Here is a 20,249-nt window from a genome sequence, read left to right on the forward strand (position 1 = left end):
ATTTTTAAGGTTTTTAGTAAAATACTTGAAATATTATGACGATAATATTGTTCAATATTTCTGAAAAAAAAAACAAGCTTTCTGGAGCTTTCTTGGAACATGCTGCCTGTACCATTGAGATATAAAAGATAATGTGTCGTGGAATTGTTCCTCTTATAAGGGGCTACACCATAGTCATCGTCAGCATTTGAAATCTTACTTTTATGCCACAAAAAGTATATGTAATTAAAAAAAAGTGTGGATTTTGATCTGTTGGTATAATCAACAATTATTAATTTAAAATAACACATCACTGCTAGCGGGCTTACGCTCGTCTCTTTCAGATATAAGATGTTAAGTCTCAGATTCCCAGTAATTGCTTGCACCACTACTGCTACCATTGTAACACTCATCTAGCATGTACATAGAACTAACTTCAAGGGTATAATATAAGCTAACTATATATAGCCATTTCTTGTAAGACATACATAGTAATTATTACATTACGACCACCCATAGGCTAGTGACTGAGCTAGAGTTCCCGGGTTCCAATCCCGGTAGATGCAAACATTTATTCCGAGGTATGGTATTTAATGTATTTTTTAAACGACTTCAAAAAAGGAGGAGGTTCTCAATTCGTCGGTATGTTTTTTTTTATGTTTGTTACCTCAAAACTTTTAACTGGGTGAACCGATTTTGATAATTCTTTTTTTATTTGAAATCTGGTGCTTCCCGTGTGCTTCCATTGTAATTTGGTCAGATCTGACAATGGCATCCATGGGAAAACCATAAAAGTCTTAAATTGTTAAGTCGGTTGTTTTTTTGTTAAAATTTTTTTTTGTTTGTGTAAGTATATAATATAATGTGTCCAATATGCATAGGATATTAGACACATTATAGCGCTAGCGTACGCCAAGATAATTTGTGTAATAGTGTGTCAATATTATTATTGAGCCAAGCTAAACTAAAATGTTTTGTTTCAGTCCTATTATCACAAATCAATGCCTACTGTGATATTCGGTGGAATGTGCTTCATCTGCAGTCTTCTCGTGTTCCTTCTACCGGAGACCAGGAACATCAGACTACCAGACACTATTGAAGAGGCAGAAGAACTATCTCGCAAAAAGCACAAAACTGATATAGACTTGAAAGAAACGTAGTTATTTAGCTGTTTATTAGATACTTTAGACTTAAGCCGAGGTAAAAAATAATCCTTTATAGTATTTAATATTTATACCTTGGCAATAACTAACTTCATTAAGTTTATTTAGAGGATCTAACCCACAATTTTTTTCTTTATTCCATTGTGTTGCATTACATTTGACAGGGTAATTAATTTACTTAAATAACATAATATTATATCCTAATAAATTGTTTTAAAAGTTGCCTTTTATATAAAAAAAGCTAAAGATTATTTATTTTTATCGGCTTTACTCACAATTAATCGGTGTTGGAACCCACTAGTTGTGGACCAATCGGGTGTTTAGAGTTCGCGGTCGCGCCCCGTCTAGCACTACGATACCAATAAGTTGATAGGGTCTCACGAAAGTTTCAATAATTTAACAAAGTATCACATTTAAAGACCTTTGGAGATGCCTAAAAATTTCTAAAACGTTAAAATATAAACAATTGGACAAGTTTGAACATTCCTTTAACACAATTATATTGAAATTTAATTAGTATTCTATTAAAAGTTATAATTCTGGTATAATTACTTAAATACTAGTGATCATTTAGATCAACTATGTTCAGCCTTATGTAACGCTATAACTTTTTTAATCTACTAATAATATTTCTTGTTTACCTCCGTCTTCGTTTTTCGTATAGCCCCAGAGCTGCTGACATTATGTATAAAAATAAAGTTTATGATTGATTTTAACGAAATAATAATATTTGTTTTTAATAAATCACTTACACAGCGTTGTACACTTAAAATTACTTAAGAAGCTGCACATGGCAACTATTATACGTTTATAAGTTTCATTACACAAAAATAAATCACAGAGTAACAGCTTTTAAAAACAACAAGAGAACTATGGTTACAAGTAAATGTATGGACATGTTGGTGCTTACTGTGGTTTCACAGCTCACAGACACCGCATTTTGTCATGCGTTGGCGCTGTTTTAAATATGGAAAAAATCACATTTCAAGAATACAAAAAGTTCGTAGTAATATTCTCTTTGGTATAAAATGATAATTTTTATCACTATATTGTATTATTTTGTAATTAAGAATGCGAATTCAGTGAAACTTTTTATGTTTCATTTAATGAACACCTTCCCTGCTTGCTTGCTGCTTGTCAATTGAACTTTACGTTAAGGCCACATTATAAACTACATACAACATATTTTGTGAACAAATTAATGATAAGGGTACTTGGTACTCCATTCTCGTTCTTAATATGTTATTAAATTAGGTACTTAATTTTTGAACAAAAATCCTAATATAATTAATGTGACACCGATAAAGTTGATTCAGGCATATTGTGTCTACCCGCGCGACATAAAAACAACACTGCCGTGACCTCTGGCTTAAACCTGCTGACAGTGGTATCAGCGGTCATTAGGTTGCGTGGATTATGAATATTGATTTCTAAAGCGCCGACAAGTGCGTGTTAAGTAATTATGTCTTACCAATACACAAACACAGAGTACTTATAGTTATTTATGCAACCGTTGTGTTATAAGGGGTATTAAAACACGAATGTGGGTTGATAATAGTATCACATGAGTGTTTTAATACCTAATTATCAACAGTTGCATACAACACTTTATCTACACCCAAAATATAAATGCTCTAAAAGATTCTGAAACAGTTAGCTTACTGCTAACATTAAAACAGCTAGTCCTAGTAGTAACCTAATATTATCCAAGATTATATACAAATAAAGTAAGTATTAATGAAAGAATTATTTATTTTAGTAGTAAGTTACATTTTGTATTTAAATTCAAATTCAAATATTTTTATTCAAAATAGGATGTGAAATCACTTATTGAAAGTCAAAAAAAAACTACATCTATAACTACAACTATAGTGCAATAATTAAAATTCACTTGAATATTATGTTCTTTTGGAAATTAATCGCTCATTTTTTGTAAACAAAACAATAAAAATATCGAAGAAAAATGGCGGGGATTCGAATAACCTACTTTTTTTTTACGGCGCGCGACGTTCTGGTAGTATGGAACGTGCGTAAACCAAAATGTTCTTTTTTTGAAATTCATACAATTTTAATGTTGGCAATAAGCTAACTGTTTCAGAATCTTTAATAGAGGATTTAAAGAATGGATGTAGATAAAATATATTTCATGCGGATGTTAGTGCTAATGATAGTTTACTACCATTAGCACTAACTATGTTTCCCACACTAATGATTCCCAACCGCGAATAACCTACTCCAAACACATTCTTAAATGTCAATCAAAGATTACGAGGCATCGAATAAATGACTGTCCCATCACATGCTCAAGTACGAAGAGTACAAATCAAATCAAAACCACTTTATTCATGTATGTCAAAGAAATTGCAATTATGAATGACAAAAATTTTCTTATTATTTTTAAATTTACCACCACTTTGAAAAAGGTTCATCATTAATGAATAGAAGTGACAAAAAACTCATTGCCATTACTCTTTTAAATCAACATTTGCAGTTTCTCGTTTTACAAAAAATTACAATGTATGTGAAGTGATGCAACAAAAATATACTTTGCACAATGACATTCTCAAGTACCTCGAGTAGAATCACAAAATATTTGAAATGCTGCATGAAGATTTAATTAATCTTAATGAAATGTGTTTCATCAACCACATCATCACAGAAGTAGGGACCAGTATCATCTTTAGGTGACAGCGATCAATTTTTGTCCGTGTCTTTTTTCAAAACACCGACACAAACATATTATTTACGGACGAAGCTAATCTCGGATCAAAGTATGAAGTCGTAACGGATTATACTTCTTCGTCAAAAGTAGCCTGCTAACCCGTCTAGTCCTAGGTAAATATTAGCTCTATCATAATAAGTTAATGTAAATAACAAGTGTGGATAGGGCAGAACCCACGTCCAAGCGGTAGCATTGGCTCACCTCATGAATTACTTAACTTTCATTTAACTTTAATAAGAGTTTATCGTAAAGAATCACGCACTGAATACCACACTATTTTTTTTAATATAGTTTAAAATCGTTTGTGTGAAGCAATAACCCGCCGCCAAGGGCGTATTATTTTGGATGAGAGACACGCGAGAAATATAGGCAAAAGTGTAAGTATAACCCGTCTATCTTGATTTATTTAATACTTTAATTTAATTTAATACTGTCCTCAATGAAATTATAAACCTTCAACATAATATTTTTATTCATTATTAGATAATATATTGTAATAATCTTAAAATGCAATATGTTTTCTTACATTGCATCAATAGGTTACAGTATTATAACACAAAACAATAATGTATTTGAAGCATTCATATTTCATTCAGGACTTTACAAAAAATACTGTTGACAAATATGTGTCTGTAATACTTGCATTTATATTTTGTAAATTATGATATTTAATTGTCAAGTAAGTATAATAGCATAAGTTTCCTTGATAATCGGCATGATGGCAATATTAAAAAATCATATGTACAAATATTAAAATCATGGTAGAAAAAACAAACGTGGTAGAAGTGAAACCCTCAAAAATATTGGCTTCAAGGTAATAAGACGATTATAATATTTCGGGAAGAGGATAATTGTAGATTTTAGTAATTGTCATAGTGATACAAAGTTTTATAATTATTTTACATTTTATTCATTTAGATTACATAGACTTATTCAGACTCGGAGGACATTTGCGATAAATGATGCAAGAGGTTATGGTAACTAAAGTATGAAATAAATACTTTGGTTGTAATATGGTCCATTTATCTTTGGATTACTGCGTCAATTACTGTTATTGATCTTGCTGTTGATACAGTGCAACTGCTGCATATTTTCAAATTTAATTTGGAGTCCAATAACTGAAAATAAAAGACATTACTATAACCGCTACCATATTTATGTTCTCCCGGTGTCTATGTAGTAATACGTCGAGCGCATGACGTCAGAATATAAGTATACCTTAATCGCGTCATACATAACGCAATCTCTTCTTCAACTAGGATCGCCTGGTAGAAAAACTCTGTAAAAATCCTATACATTTTCCAGTTTCTGTATCTCTATCTTCTCGCTTTTTCGTTTCATCGAGTTTTAAATCACAACGATTCTAAGGAAGTTTGACTTCAAAAACCAAAGAACAGTTATTGGCCTTAAGTACAATTGTATAATGAAAGGGTTTAAAAAAAATATCTTATGTTGAGTTTTGATATAAATATTGAGATTAAAAAGATATTCAATAAAATAAAATATGGCTTATGTCAATAGTTCATGTTAACTGGAACATGTTATTATAAAAATGAAGTTTTTAAGAGGAAATCAAAATATGTCATCACGCCTATTTCGCACAGTATCATTTAAATCATGTAGGATGTAGATCCATTATTGTATTTTTAATTTAACATGTTGTGTTATGTTGTGTTATGTTAGGTGTAGGTCTACGTAATAAATTATTGCCACCCACAATACAATTAACCACAATTTATTAATTTTACCATTTTAGTTTATAATTTTACATTCGACGTATTCATACTTAACAGTAAGTATTATTAACAATGTAAAATGTCATAAATACATTGTATTAAAGTTTGAAACGTATTTTATATCCAACTTTATCGTGTTTCATAAAAAGCCACAATGAAATCTTAAAATTACTCCATTGTCATACTTTGTCAGTATTGTATACTATACGATTGTGTTCTGGGAAATCTTTTGTTATCTCGACTATGACAACATTGTATACCGGTCTGAGTTCCAGTAACATATTTTGTATCAAGCGAATTCCATATTCGGAACGGAAAAGCCTTTTGAGATAGAAAAGACAAAATTTATATTAAATTTCTAATTAAAAATAATAATTGGTATTTTCATTTTACCAATATACCAATTAATAAACGTCTATATGATATTTATCGATTAAAATTGTGCCTTTATTACCATATACCTCCATATATTTATTTAACTATTAAGAAATACCAACATTTGTTTATATTGATGCATTAAATATTTATAATACAGACTAAATATAATGTACTTAATGTAAAAAAACAGTTATAGGTCTACCATCTACCACATGCTTTAATAATTTTCACAAAGTAAATATCAGTTAAGAGAAAAAAAACATATATTATGCTAACAAGTAATAATGGTTAAATGATTTGGTATTAAATTATTAATATTTATATAACTAAGAAATATAAGTAATTATTATGACTACATTTTATTCACTAAACTTACATACAAATAATTTACGAACTGTATGGACAGAAGACGTGAAATTAATATCGATGTAATCACTATATGTGTTTACAATCTTGCACAGCCTAGGAATAGGAGAGTTCGCTCCAAAAATACATCTTCGAACCGGTGGAACTAGCGGAACAATATGCTTCCGGGGATACCAGGGACACTAGGGACACGAAAATTAATTTTATTCAGCGGTTGAGGACAGTTAACCTTGTAATTTAAAAGTTTTAATACAAAGATAAGATCGAACAGAGTTCGCCAGCCTTTTAAGGAAGTCATTTTGAAAAATACGAGTCTATTAGCATAAGAAGACAGACATTTTCTTGACAATACGTTCGAATTAATTGAATGCCAAATAAATCTTTTTTGAATTCGCTCTATTCTTAACATGTGTCGATACTGAGGTCTCCAAACTACCGATCCATATTCCAATATGCTCCGTACCAATGAGTTGTTAAGTGAAATTTTTAAATAGTTGTTACGAATACTTTTATGTTTCTTACTCTACTGGGGAACGAAAGTAAACTTAGCATCAAAAACAATGCCCAGATCTTTAACTTATGAATAGAAGTGCCATTAATGCTATAATTGTACGCTACGTTACTGCTTTTACGTATATATATCTTAATAATAAAGTGGCACTTATCTGAATTTAATACCATACCATTATAATGGCACTATAAAGTAATTTTTATTTATTTATTAAAGCACACCACATCATATACAATACAATTTTCTTAATCTAATGTTACAATTAGTAGTTCTAAAGTATACGACAATTATGGTGAACATAAAAATTACAAAAAAAAAATACTCCCTAACTACTTTCGAAAAAAAGAACTAATACTATCTAAGCTATAATAAAAAAAAAGTTGAAAGGTGTCAAGGGACACCCGGATGGAACGAAGTTCCTTTCGATTAATTAGTGAAGGAATTGTAATAAAATTTTATATATATTAATTTTAAATTGTATTTTTTAATAATATAATTAATTATTAATAAATTAAATGAAATTATAATTTTAAACTATTAAATTATAATTATTTATAATATATATATTAATTATTATAAGAAAATTAATAATATTATTAATATTATATTATATAATATTTATAATATTATTTTATAACAGTTCTTATAATAATTAATATATATATTATATAATTAAATTATTAATTTAATATTAAATAAATTAATAATATTATTATTAATATAATAATAAAAAATATTATTATTATTTAATATCCATTTATAACAGACAGACAGAGGAACATGCGCACGCCGCACAGCTTACAATACTACTATAGCAAAAAGTGTCGTGACAACTTTTCGTAAGATTTTTTTCCGTCTAGCCCCCTTTCACAACGCGCGATAAAGAACTTCGTTCCAACAAAATAAAAAATAAAAGTACAAATTATAGCTTTAACTTATTAAAATAATGAAGACGAAAAAAAAAGAAAAACTACTTATTTGACAAATGCAGATTGAGTACCAGCTAAGTGTTTAACAACACTTTCTTTAAACCTGACTAGCCCACTACCGAATATATCAAGTTCCGAATTGGTATCGTTTAACTTATTGTACTCGCGAAGAATTCGAGCGAGAGGTGCCTGAACTCCCAGGTTGGTTTTTACAGAAGGAACTTGGAAGATTCTTTTGATTTTGAACCTTGGGAATGAATATGGGACAGCAAGGTTAATATTCTATAAGAGGTTACTACATTGTATTTGACCGTTTAAGAGTTTGTACAAAAATATTACTCCGGCAAGAGATCTCCGATCGAGCAATGAAATCATATTAAATTTACTGAGGCGCTGATGGTACGGGTGTCTATGAGAGAATCCAGTACTAATGTATGCAAGGTGTCGTGTGAATGCTCTTTGGATACTCTCGATGCGTTGCGAATGGATCGTATATAGGGGATTCCATATAATGCTACCATATTCGATATGACTGCGCACCAGAGCGTTATACAGAATTGTGTTCGTTTTGAAGCCGAAACAATTCGAGTTTCGCTTTAGAAATCCTAACATTCGTGCGGATGTGGTAACTACTTTATTAACTTGTGCAATAAACGTTAGCTAGGGTAACTATTGATAGCAATCAATAGTTACCCTCAAGTCACGAACCTCCTGTTCTTCTTTTAATGGTGCGCCATCGAGCTCATACACTGTAACAAGCGTTTTTTTTCTAGTGTACTTAGTATGAAAACATTTGCATTTAGGATCATACCATTTAATAGGCACCAATCTTTTATACCATTGAGATCACTTTGAAGAAAAGCAGCCTCAGAGGCAGAGTTGATAACTTTGTAAATTTTTAAATCATCGGCGAAGAGAGATGCTTTAAAATATTTGATATGATTCCTAACGTTATTCACAAATATCAAAAACAGCAATGGTCCTAGGTGGGATCCCTGGGGAACACCAGATCGCGCAATGTATGAAGTAGATTCAGTGCCTCCAACAACTACTGACTGAAGTCTATTATGAAGATATGACTCGAACCATTTCAATAAGTTTCCTCCAATTCCATAATTACTTAGCTTTTAAATCAATAAAGGGTGACTGACATTATCGAAGGCATTACTAAAGTCTGTATATATCGCATCAATCTGGCATCGATATGCCCATTGTTCAATTCTTGACATACTTCGGTGACAAAAGAGATGAGGTTCGTTTGAATTGAACGGCCCTTTCTGAAACCATGTTGCTCATCGGAGATCAAACTGTCAATATTGGAGATAACAGGATGGAGCACGAATTCAAAAAGCTTGGAAAAACAAGACAAACTGCATATAGGACGGTAATTTTTTACCTCGGTAACATCTCCCTTTTGAGATACAGGTACAACACGAGACTTTTTCCATTATTCAGGAAATACACCTTCTTTAAGTGATCTATTGAAGATAATAGTAATTAAGGGTAATGATATTACAAACCTACATCGTTTAACAAAGAGAGGAGGAATCGAATCTGGCCCAGCTCCTTTATTAATTTCAAGCCCTTTTATTTGCCCTGAGATAATTCAGCTTCACTGAAGCTCGGGGACATCAGAGAATGAACATTACCAATATCCGCTGCTGTATGTGCTGTAACATTATCCATTTTCATACAAGAGGGAAGTGTTTAATGGCCGCCTTTTTTATTTTTAACAAAACTCCAAAAACATTTTGGATTATTTGGAATGTTTGCTTCAATGTTTCGCTTGTATTTTGTATAGCAATCATCGTAAAGTTTATGACAACGCTTTCTAATCATGTGATAATCTAATTCATCTCTAGGATTCTTATATATTCGGAACCTCTTACGTAATTTTTCTTTTTCAGCAAGCAATTTTATTAAGGAAGAGCTGAAACATACCGGATATTTAGATCTCGTGTTGGTTGTTTTATGAACAAATTTTTTAATGGTATTGTTAATTATTTTATAGAACTCAGATACCATATTATTTACGTTATCATGGACGCATAGCCTTCGATTCCAATCAATAGTTTTCAGATCATTGATAATAGAAACATAGTCACCTTTATAAAAAATTAAATTTAAGTAATGCTTTCGAGATCTGATTGAAGTCAGGTACAGTCTTTGATTGAATTAATTTCTTTTAATATTTTCAAATCATCGGCATAGAGATAAGGTTTCGATGATTTTACGGAAGTGACGATATCGTTATTAAAAAAATCGTAAAGAAGGGGCCCTAAATGAGAGCCCTCCGGTACACTAGATGTTATAAATTGAGGAGAGGAATTGATGTCATTCACCACCACAATAAAGTAACGACTAGACAAATATCATCATAACCATTCCAAAAATATGTTGGATATACCATAAGCTGATAATTTGGCGATCAAGACACTATGACACACTCGGTCAATAGCCTTTCTGAAGTCTGTATATACAACGTCAACCTGTTTCTGTGCATCCAGTAATTCGATTATAGTTTCACAAAAATCTACGAGATTGGTTGTTGTTGATCTTGAAGGCACAAAGCCATGTTGGACTTCATGTAAGAACAATTTGAAGTGATTTTGTAGGAAATGACAAATTAAGGATTCTAAAATTTTGGCAAATGTGGACAATATATCAGTCAATACATATATGGGGACCACCTTGGCTGTTTTCCAATACAACGGAAAGGATCCTGAGGAAAGATACTGAGATATTTATTATAGATAAATGACAGGGGTACTGCAAACTGCTTAGCCCATTCAACCACAAAAATTTAAGGAATTCCATCTGGCCCAGCTCCTTTATTTCTATCCATTTATAAATAATTTACACAAAAAAAATAATATATCACATTCATGTTAACGATATTTATGGTTGAAAAGCAAATTTTATGAGTTATGCTATTTAACTAAACCACTACAAAGTTTACTGTAAAGATTATTATATATTAACGTTTACTTATTTTAATGATACGTTACGTTAGTATTTACATAATTTTATGTATTACGAACTGGAAAAACGATACTTAACATTTATTTATCTACACCCATGCTTTAAATCCTCTTTTAAAGATTCTGAAACAGTTAGCTTCTTGCCAACATTGAAACATCCAATTTCCTAATAACCTAATGTTTCAGAATTATGTAATCATAATCCAAACGGATGATGACGGACTATAATATAAACTTATTATAATAATATACAGGCAAGCAGCTCTTGGACTATTTCATAGGTATGCAGTAGGAACGTTTCAACGCACTGCACTTGGCTGTGACAAGAATATTTATGAAGATTAGTAATGTATTTGTGACTATTGAATAAACAGTATGTATGTCTATTTATTTAGATATTTTGGTACACATATTCACAATGCCTTTGTTTAACACCAACTAAAGCTCATTTAAAGACACGCTATGAAGTGGTAGATACTCGTCAAACAATTCTAACTAAAATAATTTTACTAATTGACGTTTACCACATAGATGTTATTTAATATATTGTTTTTATATTTCTCAACACGTACAAAGGATTGTCCTTTGTCTGTGTTGAGAAATCCCCATGACCCGTGGGACTACAAATAAAGGATTTGAAAAATTACGAAATACTTTGGTCGCCCTGGGACGACCAGTATCAGCTCGAACAGTTTGACGCATGCATCGAAGAGCTGCTCGAATTGTCGAAGATTCAGTGCTCTGTGAACGTTTAATAGACCAGAGCCGAAGCTTTGGAAAATGATATAATGTGAAAAAAATAATAGTAGCATGAAACCCATTGGAAATAGAAGAGAATATAACAAAAATAAAAGGAAAAATAAATTCGGGCGACCTAAGGTCGGGAAGTGGAAAAGGTGGGGGGGGGGAGGTGATTAAGGGTAAAACACGGTTTATCTCGATTTCCGGCAAAACTGCAAGTCCTATGGAAATAAGTCAAATGACAAAGTTGTAGGTAATAAAAAGATCTACAACTTTTGTTTTTACAGTATTTTCACATGACCTCAAAATTTATGCGAAAAATTCAAAATTTGAACAATATTCAGACCGCTTACTATGCATACATTTCCACATGGCCTATCATATAATTCGGTTTTGTCTTTTTGTCCCCAAGCTAACCTATGTTCTCCAATGTTGCCCTCTTTGGAATCATGAGATACTTTTGTCAAGTTTGGACGATTCTCTACGAAATTTACTATCAAAAATATTAAATTGTTCATTGTCTGATATTTCTTGGTGGCACCCATTCGTTTTGGTGGAATTGGCATCAGAAAAATATCTATTATATCCTTACCAGCATTCTTATCTTCTGTTCACAGTGTCAGCACTTTATATGATAAAATTATCTCCCCATCATTAGGGTCCCTGCCACTGGTGTATGCGGAAACTGCTAAAAATGCTTGGAAAGTTGCCTGTCCAAATGAAAATTACCCTTTAAACATGCGATCACAAAAGCTTTGGGATGAGCCACAGTGTAAAATCATTCACAAAAGGGTATTATTATCAAGTCACAATATTTTGGATCAAGCTCGTTTTATTGCTGTTAGCGAACGAGATTCAGGGTACTGGCTTCAGGCCACTCCTTCGAGTAACATAGGAATACTTCTCGATAATTCCAGCTTCTCAATCGCAGTTGGTTTACGCCTGGGTATCCCTAGTACAGTTCCCCATATGTGCCGCTGCGGAGGCAATGTAGACAGCCTTGATCACCATGGCTTATCTTGCCGCCGCAGTGCGGACCGTCTCTCACGCCATGCCGCCTTAAACGACGTCTTGCGTCGGGCCTTTACTACCGTCAACGTGCCGGCTATCCTAGAGCCGAATGGAATTTCACGTGATGATGGTAAGAGGCCTTATGGCATGACGTTAATTCCTTGGAGTTGTGGAAAGCCATTGGTGTGGGATGCGACTTGTGTGGACACGCTAGCCCCCTCTCATATTGAACATTCATCTAGAGCGGGAGGTGCAGCGGCGGAAACTTCCGAAAACCTAAAGCGAAGGAAATATGCATCACTCGGTGATGGATACATATTTGTTCCCTTTGGGGTGGAGACGATGGGTCCTTGGGGTACATCGGCACAAAAACACATAAAAGAGCTATCCAGGTGTCTAACCGATTTAACAGGTTACCCAAGACCTGGTACCTACCTCTGTCAAAGCATAAGTTTGGCTATACAAAGAGGTAACGATGCCAGCTTCATGGGCACCTTACCTGCCGATAGCGATCGTAATGATATTTTCTATTTGTATTTAATTAATTTTATTAGATTATTTAAGTTTTATTTTATTATTTTTTATATAAATAGCGTTAGGTTTAAAGAGTTTATTTTCTCAAAAAGAATAAAAGTTCACTTACATGAGAACAATGATTCTATATAAATATAAAAGAAAACATAAATTTTATAGTTTTATAGTTACGGTGACTTTAAAGTTAAACAATAATAAATTAAAAACACGCTATGTTCTAACGTAACAATCTATCTATTGTGATTGACAGTGCTTTTTTAATTTATCTTTAAATTTAGGAAAAGATTTTTCCTCAAATATATCTTTCGGCAAGACATTATATAGTAAGGCTCCCTCAAACTGTATAGTTTTCATACCATATTTTGTCCTAGCTTTAGTTAGTTGTAGTTTATGTTTGTTTCGGGTACCATATTTATGTGATTTTGTCTTAAAAGTGATTTGGGTATGTACAGAATTTAAGAGTATTTTCCTAACTAGTATGCATACTTTGTACTTGTATAACTGACTTATTGTTAGTTGATCAGTTTTCTTATATAGTTCTCTTGTCTGGAAGTGATAATCGAGTTGGAACAAAACTTTTAACAGTTTGTTTTGAGATATTTGAAGTTCTTTTAAATTAGCCTATATGCACATCCCCAAATCTCTATTAAGTATTCCAGCAAAGGTTTGGCTAATGAGTTATAAATTATATTACGGACTTTATGTGGTATACATCGTGCAGATTTACGCAAAGCTCCAGTTTATGATGTAATTTTTGAGTGCAGATAATCTAAATGAGCTCGCCATGTTAATTTAGAATCCAGTACAAGACCGAGATATTTTTCTGCTTCTGACTGTTTCAATTCTTGGTTATTCATAATTAAGGGAAAAAATTTTGGAGCTTTTTTGTTATTTGCAGTAAAAAGCATATAAGAGGTTTTAGCAACATTTATAGTCAGTAAATTGTACTGTAGCCATTCATTTAGTGTATCTAAATCCGCTTGTGCGTTCGACATGATTTCATGGATTGAATCTCCAAAATAAAATAAGCATGTGTCATCAGCATATAAGGATACCTCTCCGGTCAATCCCAGGTTTCCAATATCATTTATGTAGATCAAACATAATAAAGGGCCTAGGATGGACCCTTGAGGTATACCTCAGATGTGGTATACCACAAACAATGTCACATGGTTTGCTTTTAAAATTTTCAATTTTATACTATTTGTTGTCTATTTGTTAGGTAACACTCAAGAATTTTAAAAGCTAATCCAGATATACCGATACTTTTTAACTTATTTAGCAAGATACTGTGTGAAACAGTGTCAAAAGCCTTTTTTAAATCAATAAATATACTTACAGCTATCTTTTTCTGGTCAATAGTAGTTTTTATTTTGGTAATAAGATCAATTGCTGCCGAAAGAGTATTTGATTTGGCACGAAAGCCATACTGGCCTTTAAAAAGAAAATTTGTTTCTGTAAGATTTTGGCGTATATATAAAATTCTCTCAAATATTTTTGATACTACGGGCAAAACCGATATGGGACGATAGTACCCGGGGTCAGATTTAGAGCCAGCTTTGTGAATAGGGCTAACTTGAGCTATTTTAAGGCTATTTGGAAATTTACCATCTTTCATACATTTGTTGATACATAAACTTAGATTTTCACTTATTGTATCATTAATACACTTAATTGCTTTGACCGTAATACCATCGATCCCTGAACTTGCATTTATGTTTAAGTTTTTAATGATTGTTTGTATTTCATCTTTTGTACATATTTCGAATTCTGTGAGGGCTTTAACCTGCGTGGGTGAGTTTAAGTATGTGTGAGCATTATATGTAGTATTATTATGATATTTTTGTGGTATGTCAACCGCTAAAATTTTACCTACTGAAGAAAATTAGTAATTAAAGTTGTCACATATTTCCGTACCATCGTTAATGGTTTTATCTTTTACTATAAGTTTAGGGGAGCACTACCAGTATTAGTTTTATTGCCTGCAAAAGTGTGAATTAGGTCCCACATTCTTTTCGGTTCGTTAAAGCACTTAACAAAAGTTGTGTAATAATATTTATCTTTAGTGTCCCTAATAGTACTTCCAATTTTATTTCTTATATAGCTGACCCGGCAAACGTTGTTTTGCCATATAAAGTATAATTCATGTAATAGTTTTATAAGTAATAAAATATTGCCTACATAAATATTGCCTGTACATCATTTTGTTCTATTGTCAATAGTTTTTGCAGCGCACGCAAAAATAGGTTTTCGATTTTACATCTTGTGTTACAAAATAGCAATTTTATTACGGATCCCTAATTTTGAAAAAAAAAGCCTATAGCCTTCCTCGATAAATGGACTACCCAACACTGAAAGAATCATTCAAATCGGACCAGTAGTACCAGAGATTATTAAATTCATTCCTTAGTTCCATATTATTAGTATCTTGTTTTAAATTTTTCCACAAAATATTTAATTTCATCCAATATTTGCTTATTTATCCAGTCGTCTTGAGGTAAATTTTGTACTTTGAACTTAATAGTTTTATGATTCTCTATATTTCTTTTAATGAAACAGTCTAATTGATTGTAGTCGTGATCTATCATCTGAAGATTATTTTCAGCCATATCCTTGTAGAGGCTATCATAATTTATTGCTTCATATTTTATTTTCTTTTTGGGTTCCTTTTTGAAATTTTTAAATTCACAATAAATTTGTTTATGATCAGATAAAGGTGAATCTATTATGGCTATATGAAAATCATTGTTAGTATTTGTACAGACATGGTCCAGGATTGATTTAATGTTGTTGTTTCTCTAGTACAATATTGGCTATGTATTTTATTAAGTATTTTATATCCTGACTCTTGTAATATATATTTATATTTCTTACTGCATCGGTATTTATTTCAAATATTTATGTTGAAGTCCCCAAAAACTATTGATCATTTCTTTTGTTCCAGCTGCATTGAGTAAATTTCAAAAAAGTTTTCAATGTTAGTTGAGGGCGGCCTGTAAACAAGTCCAATATTAACTTAAGGTTTCGATTTTTACCTGGAATATGTTTACCTAAACGGAAAATTATTTTCGGTTTCGGGCAGTTGTCGCAGATACTCGTAATTATTTTGGTAACCTCCTGCATATCATGATTGCGTCTGTTTTGCGAATTTTTATCATTTAATTCACGTATACCCGCAAGTATAATATTTTTTTGTCGAATGCAGCGATCATGTAGTTCTACGGTGATGTTTTCAAGACTAAGCGGCAGCGGGTTTACTGACGAAGATGCATTTTTGTATGAATTAATATCACTCTCGAGTTGAGTAATTTTTAACCTTCATTGTTTAGTTTTGTAGTCTTATATTTTCCAATTCATTTCTTATTGTATGATGTTCAGTAATTAAACTTTCCGTCGCGTTTTTCATTTCTTGAATTTCTTGTTTAATTTCCGGCATTTCTTGACAGATTTTGTTATTATTTTGATTATGTTGCGCACTTAAGTCTTGGAAAAATGATTGTATTTCATTTCGTAATTTATTTAATTCTTCTACAAAAAACGCAACAGAATCGTTTGATGTTCTTTTTTTCTTTTTTGGGTTATGTTATCTTGGTCTCTGACAGTCTCAAGACCAGAATCGCTGCCGCTCATGGAATGAGAACCCATTATTAGATAGTGTCGGGCGAAACGACTCAGAGTGAGATCAAAAATAAGAGGTTGTCTCTTTTACCCGAGAGGGTGAAGAGAGCGAACAGCCATGGCCGAGTTGTTCTGATTAATCGGATGTGGAACGCATAGCACAGTCCAATATTAACGTTTTGCACTATCACTTAGGATTGATTTTTAAGGAAGCACTTGATTTTTAAAATTTATAATTTTTAATTTTTTTTTTATTAATAAGTAATTAGTTGTACACGTCTACTCATTACAGCGTTAGTAACGTAACTCGTTATTAATCGTAAGCCTTATTTATTATTAAGTCATATTATTATTAATATAATATTATTTTTTAATAATTAAATTGTTAACAAAATATTAGAAACAAATTATATTATTTAAAAAGTTCAAAAACCACGTATTTGGTTTTTTATTTTTATCTTTTCCAAAATCAATTTATTTGTCACGAAATTCGGTGAAAATTTACCTTTTTACCCCAAATACACCGTAATTTATTAGAATTGAAATATTTATTTTTTCACCTTAATTTGACTCAAATTTCGGAAAAGAATCCTTATTTTCAATCGAAAATTCACCAATCAAAATATTAGCTTTTTTCAAAAAATTTGACTGTTTTCTGTTCGTCAAAATATCTACTTTCCGATAGCTTAAAAAAATATAAATTACAATGGTAAATGTTCGGAAAATTTAAGCCCATCAAAAGGCGTTTCATAGAGAATTCATACATGTTATCTCGATGCAGCAATAATATAGATCGAATAACTTCAATTTACTTGGTTATTATAATGATAATTTTCGGTTTTTTGCTATCGGTCCTTTTTTTTTAACTTCTTTTTAATGAAAATAAGGGACGAAACGAGCATGACGTTCAGCTGATGGTAATTGATACGCCCTGCCCATTACAATGCAGTGCCGCTCAGGATTCTTGAAAAACCCCAAAAAGTGCGGTTTATAAATTAGTATAAGTTGGTAATTTCTCTAATCGAGGGGATACGACAAAGGGAGACTTTTTAGTGGTGAAAGCACAAACTTATGTCTTCTTGGGGTTGAATTGGACTAAATTTTTGTCGGCCCCATTCCGAGACTTTGCAAAGCATAGTCTCTATTTGAGACACAAGTTTGTTCCGGTTGTCGTCGGCGCTATCCCGGGACATGTTGGCACGGCCGGTGTAGGAAGCATACCCTGTGCTGTCGTCTGCATAGCAATGAATATTGCTGATTTGCAGCATATCATTGATATGCAGAAGAAACAATGTAGGGGAAAGCACGCAGCCTTGCGGGACACCAGCGTTTATGAGTTTTAAGTCGGAGCATGCACCGTTGAAAACAACCTTGATGCTCCGATCAGCCAAAAAGCTAATGACCCATTTGCACAACTTCTCGGGAAGCCCATAGGATGGCAGTTTTGCTATAAGCGCTTTATGCCACACCCGATCGAAGACCTTCGCTATGTCCAAAGTTACCGCCAACGCCTCTCCCTTCGACTCAACCGCTTTCGCCCATATATGGGTGAGGTATGCAAGAAGATCACCAGCTGGGCGACCTTGATGGAAACCGTACTGGCAATCGCTGATCAGCTGGTACCCCTCTAGATATCCCAAGAGCTGGCGGTTGATGATCGACTCCATTACTTTAGAGAAAATGGAGGTAATGGCAATGGGGCGGTGGTTGGACGGATCTGAGCGTACACCTTTCTTAGGGATCGGGTGCACTAAAGCCGCCTTCCATAATTTCGGGACTACGCCTGATGAGTAGGAGAGCCGGAAAAGACGGGTAAGGACCGGCGCCAGTTCCGGAGCACATGTCCGCAGCACTATCGGGGGAATGCCATCGGGCCCGCTCGATTTGTGAATGTCCAAGGTGAGAAGCGCCTTAAGCACGGCGCCATGCCGGATTTTACCTCCGGCATGTATGACTCGCACCGCGGAATATGTGGTGGTGGTGCACCTTGGTCATCCAGAGTCGAGTTGGACGCGAAGAGGGAGCCCAGGAGATCAGCTATCTCTTTCGCGTCATGGGCCAGCGAGTCATCATCGCTGTGCAGTGGCGGAATGGCTGTTTTTGTTTGGAAAAGTTTCCTTGGACAGCCTTGGCGAGCGACCAGAACGCACGAGTTCCTAAGGGAAGGCGTGTAAGTCTCTCGCCAATTCTGCCAATGTGCTTCGACTTCGCGTCAGCAATAACTCTTTTGAAGGACCTGGAGGCATGATTGAAGTGTTTTTTAAGTTCGCTGGAATTCACATACTTAGATACCACCGCATTGACCCAAGCCTGATAGCACTCCTGCTTTCGGCGACAGGCCATTTTGCAGGAGCGGTCAAACCGTGGTTGGGACCTGCCACCGATAGACACAGAGGAGAATGGAAAGAAGAGTTCCATACCTTGCAGTACCACATCAGCCACAGCGTCAGCAGCGGCATCTGGATCTCCCAGCGAAAAACACTTTGAAGGGATTTAAGCGATAATTTAAGCGCATCTTATAATATCTTTCTTCTCTTGTTACTCTTCTTCTGACTAACACCGATATTCTAACATCAATGAAATAAGTTTGACGTTAAATCAATGTTGCTAAATTTGTTCCTGCAAATTTTACAGTGTTCAATATTTCTAGAATGTCCACTTTGTTTATAAACTACTCAATTCACAATAATAAAATAAATGATTTTTCTAGCTTTATAATATTATGTAATCTTAGTAAAACCTTAACCTTTGTAAAATTTTTGAAAAAATTTTTTTAAGCCAAATGCTTACTCACTATAACACTTATAAGTTACTTCACATAAAACAATTAGGCTTTACTATGGGGCGCTCGACTTCGGATGCAGGTGTTGAACTCATCAGGAATATTTTTGAGGCCTGGGAGAAATCGCAGAATGCACTTGGTATCTTCTGTAATTTATCTAAGGCTTTTGTTGTGTTCAACATTCAACGCTGGTCAGGAAGCTATGTCACTATGGTATAAGAGGATCTGCGCTCGATCCTTTGATCTCATATTTAAATAAAAAGATTCAGAGGGTCGATGTGAATGGCAGGAGATATCCTGGGACTCCTCTTGGTATGGGGGTACCACAAGGGTCTATTCTTGGACCCTTCCTCTTCCTGATTTATATAAATGATCTACTTAACCTTGTAGAAAAAAACACAAGGTAAAACGAAGCCAAGTTTTATATGACGAAGTAAACAATGCTATCTGACATCGTGTACTGGCTTAGCACCTATAGGTTATTGTAAAATATTCATTTAAACCAAATATATTAAATTTACCGCGCCAAATGTCATAAATGTAGATGCGAATGTTTTATTACACGGAGAGGTGGTTAAAACAGTGGAATCTGCTGTATTTCTTGGCATTACTCTTGATTCCAAATTGCAATGGGGCCCACATATTGAAGGATTGGCGAATAGGCTTAGTTCTGCAGCATATGCTGTTAAAAAAATTAGACGGTTAACTGACATAGATACGGCGCGACTAGTATACTTTAGTTATTTTCATATTTATATTATGTCCTATGGTATATTGTTATGGGGCAGTGCGACCGAT

The 20,249-nt window shown here is 33.3% G+C and overlaps 1 protein-coding gene across 1 annotated transcript in view; it reads left to right on the plus strand.

Moving 5' to 3' along the window:
- LOC126968805 (organic cation transporter protein-like) overlaps positions 1-5,975 on the plus strand; it is a 55,896-nt gene extending 49,921 nt beyond the window's left edge. Inside the window, exon 7 of the mRNA XM_050813919.1 lies at positions 963-5,975. Coding sequence (XP_050669876.1) covers positions 963-1,139 — 177 coding nt within the window. The 3' untranslated portion in view covers positions 1,140-5,975. The remainder of the gene's footprint in view (positions 1-962) is intronic.
- The last annotated feature ends 14,274 nt before the right edge of the window (positions 5,976-20,249 follow it).

This window comes from Leptidea sinapis, chromosome 16 (genome assembly GCF_905404315.1).
Source record: "Leptidea sinapis chromosome 16, ilLepSina1.1, whole genome shotgun sequence".
Taxonomy (NCBI): domain Eukaryota; kingdom Metazoa; phylum Arthropoda; class Insecta; order Lepidoptera; family Pieridae; genus Leptidea; species Leptidea sinapis.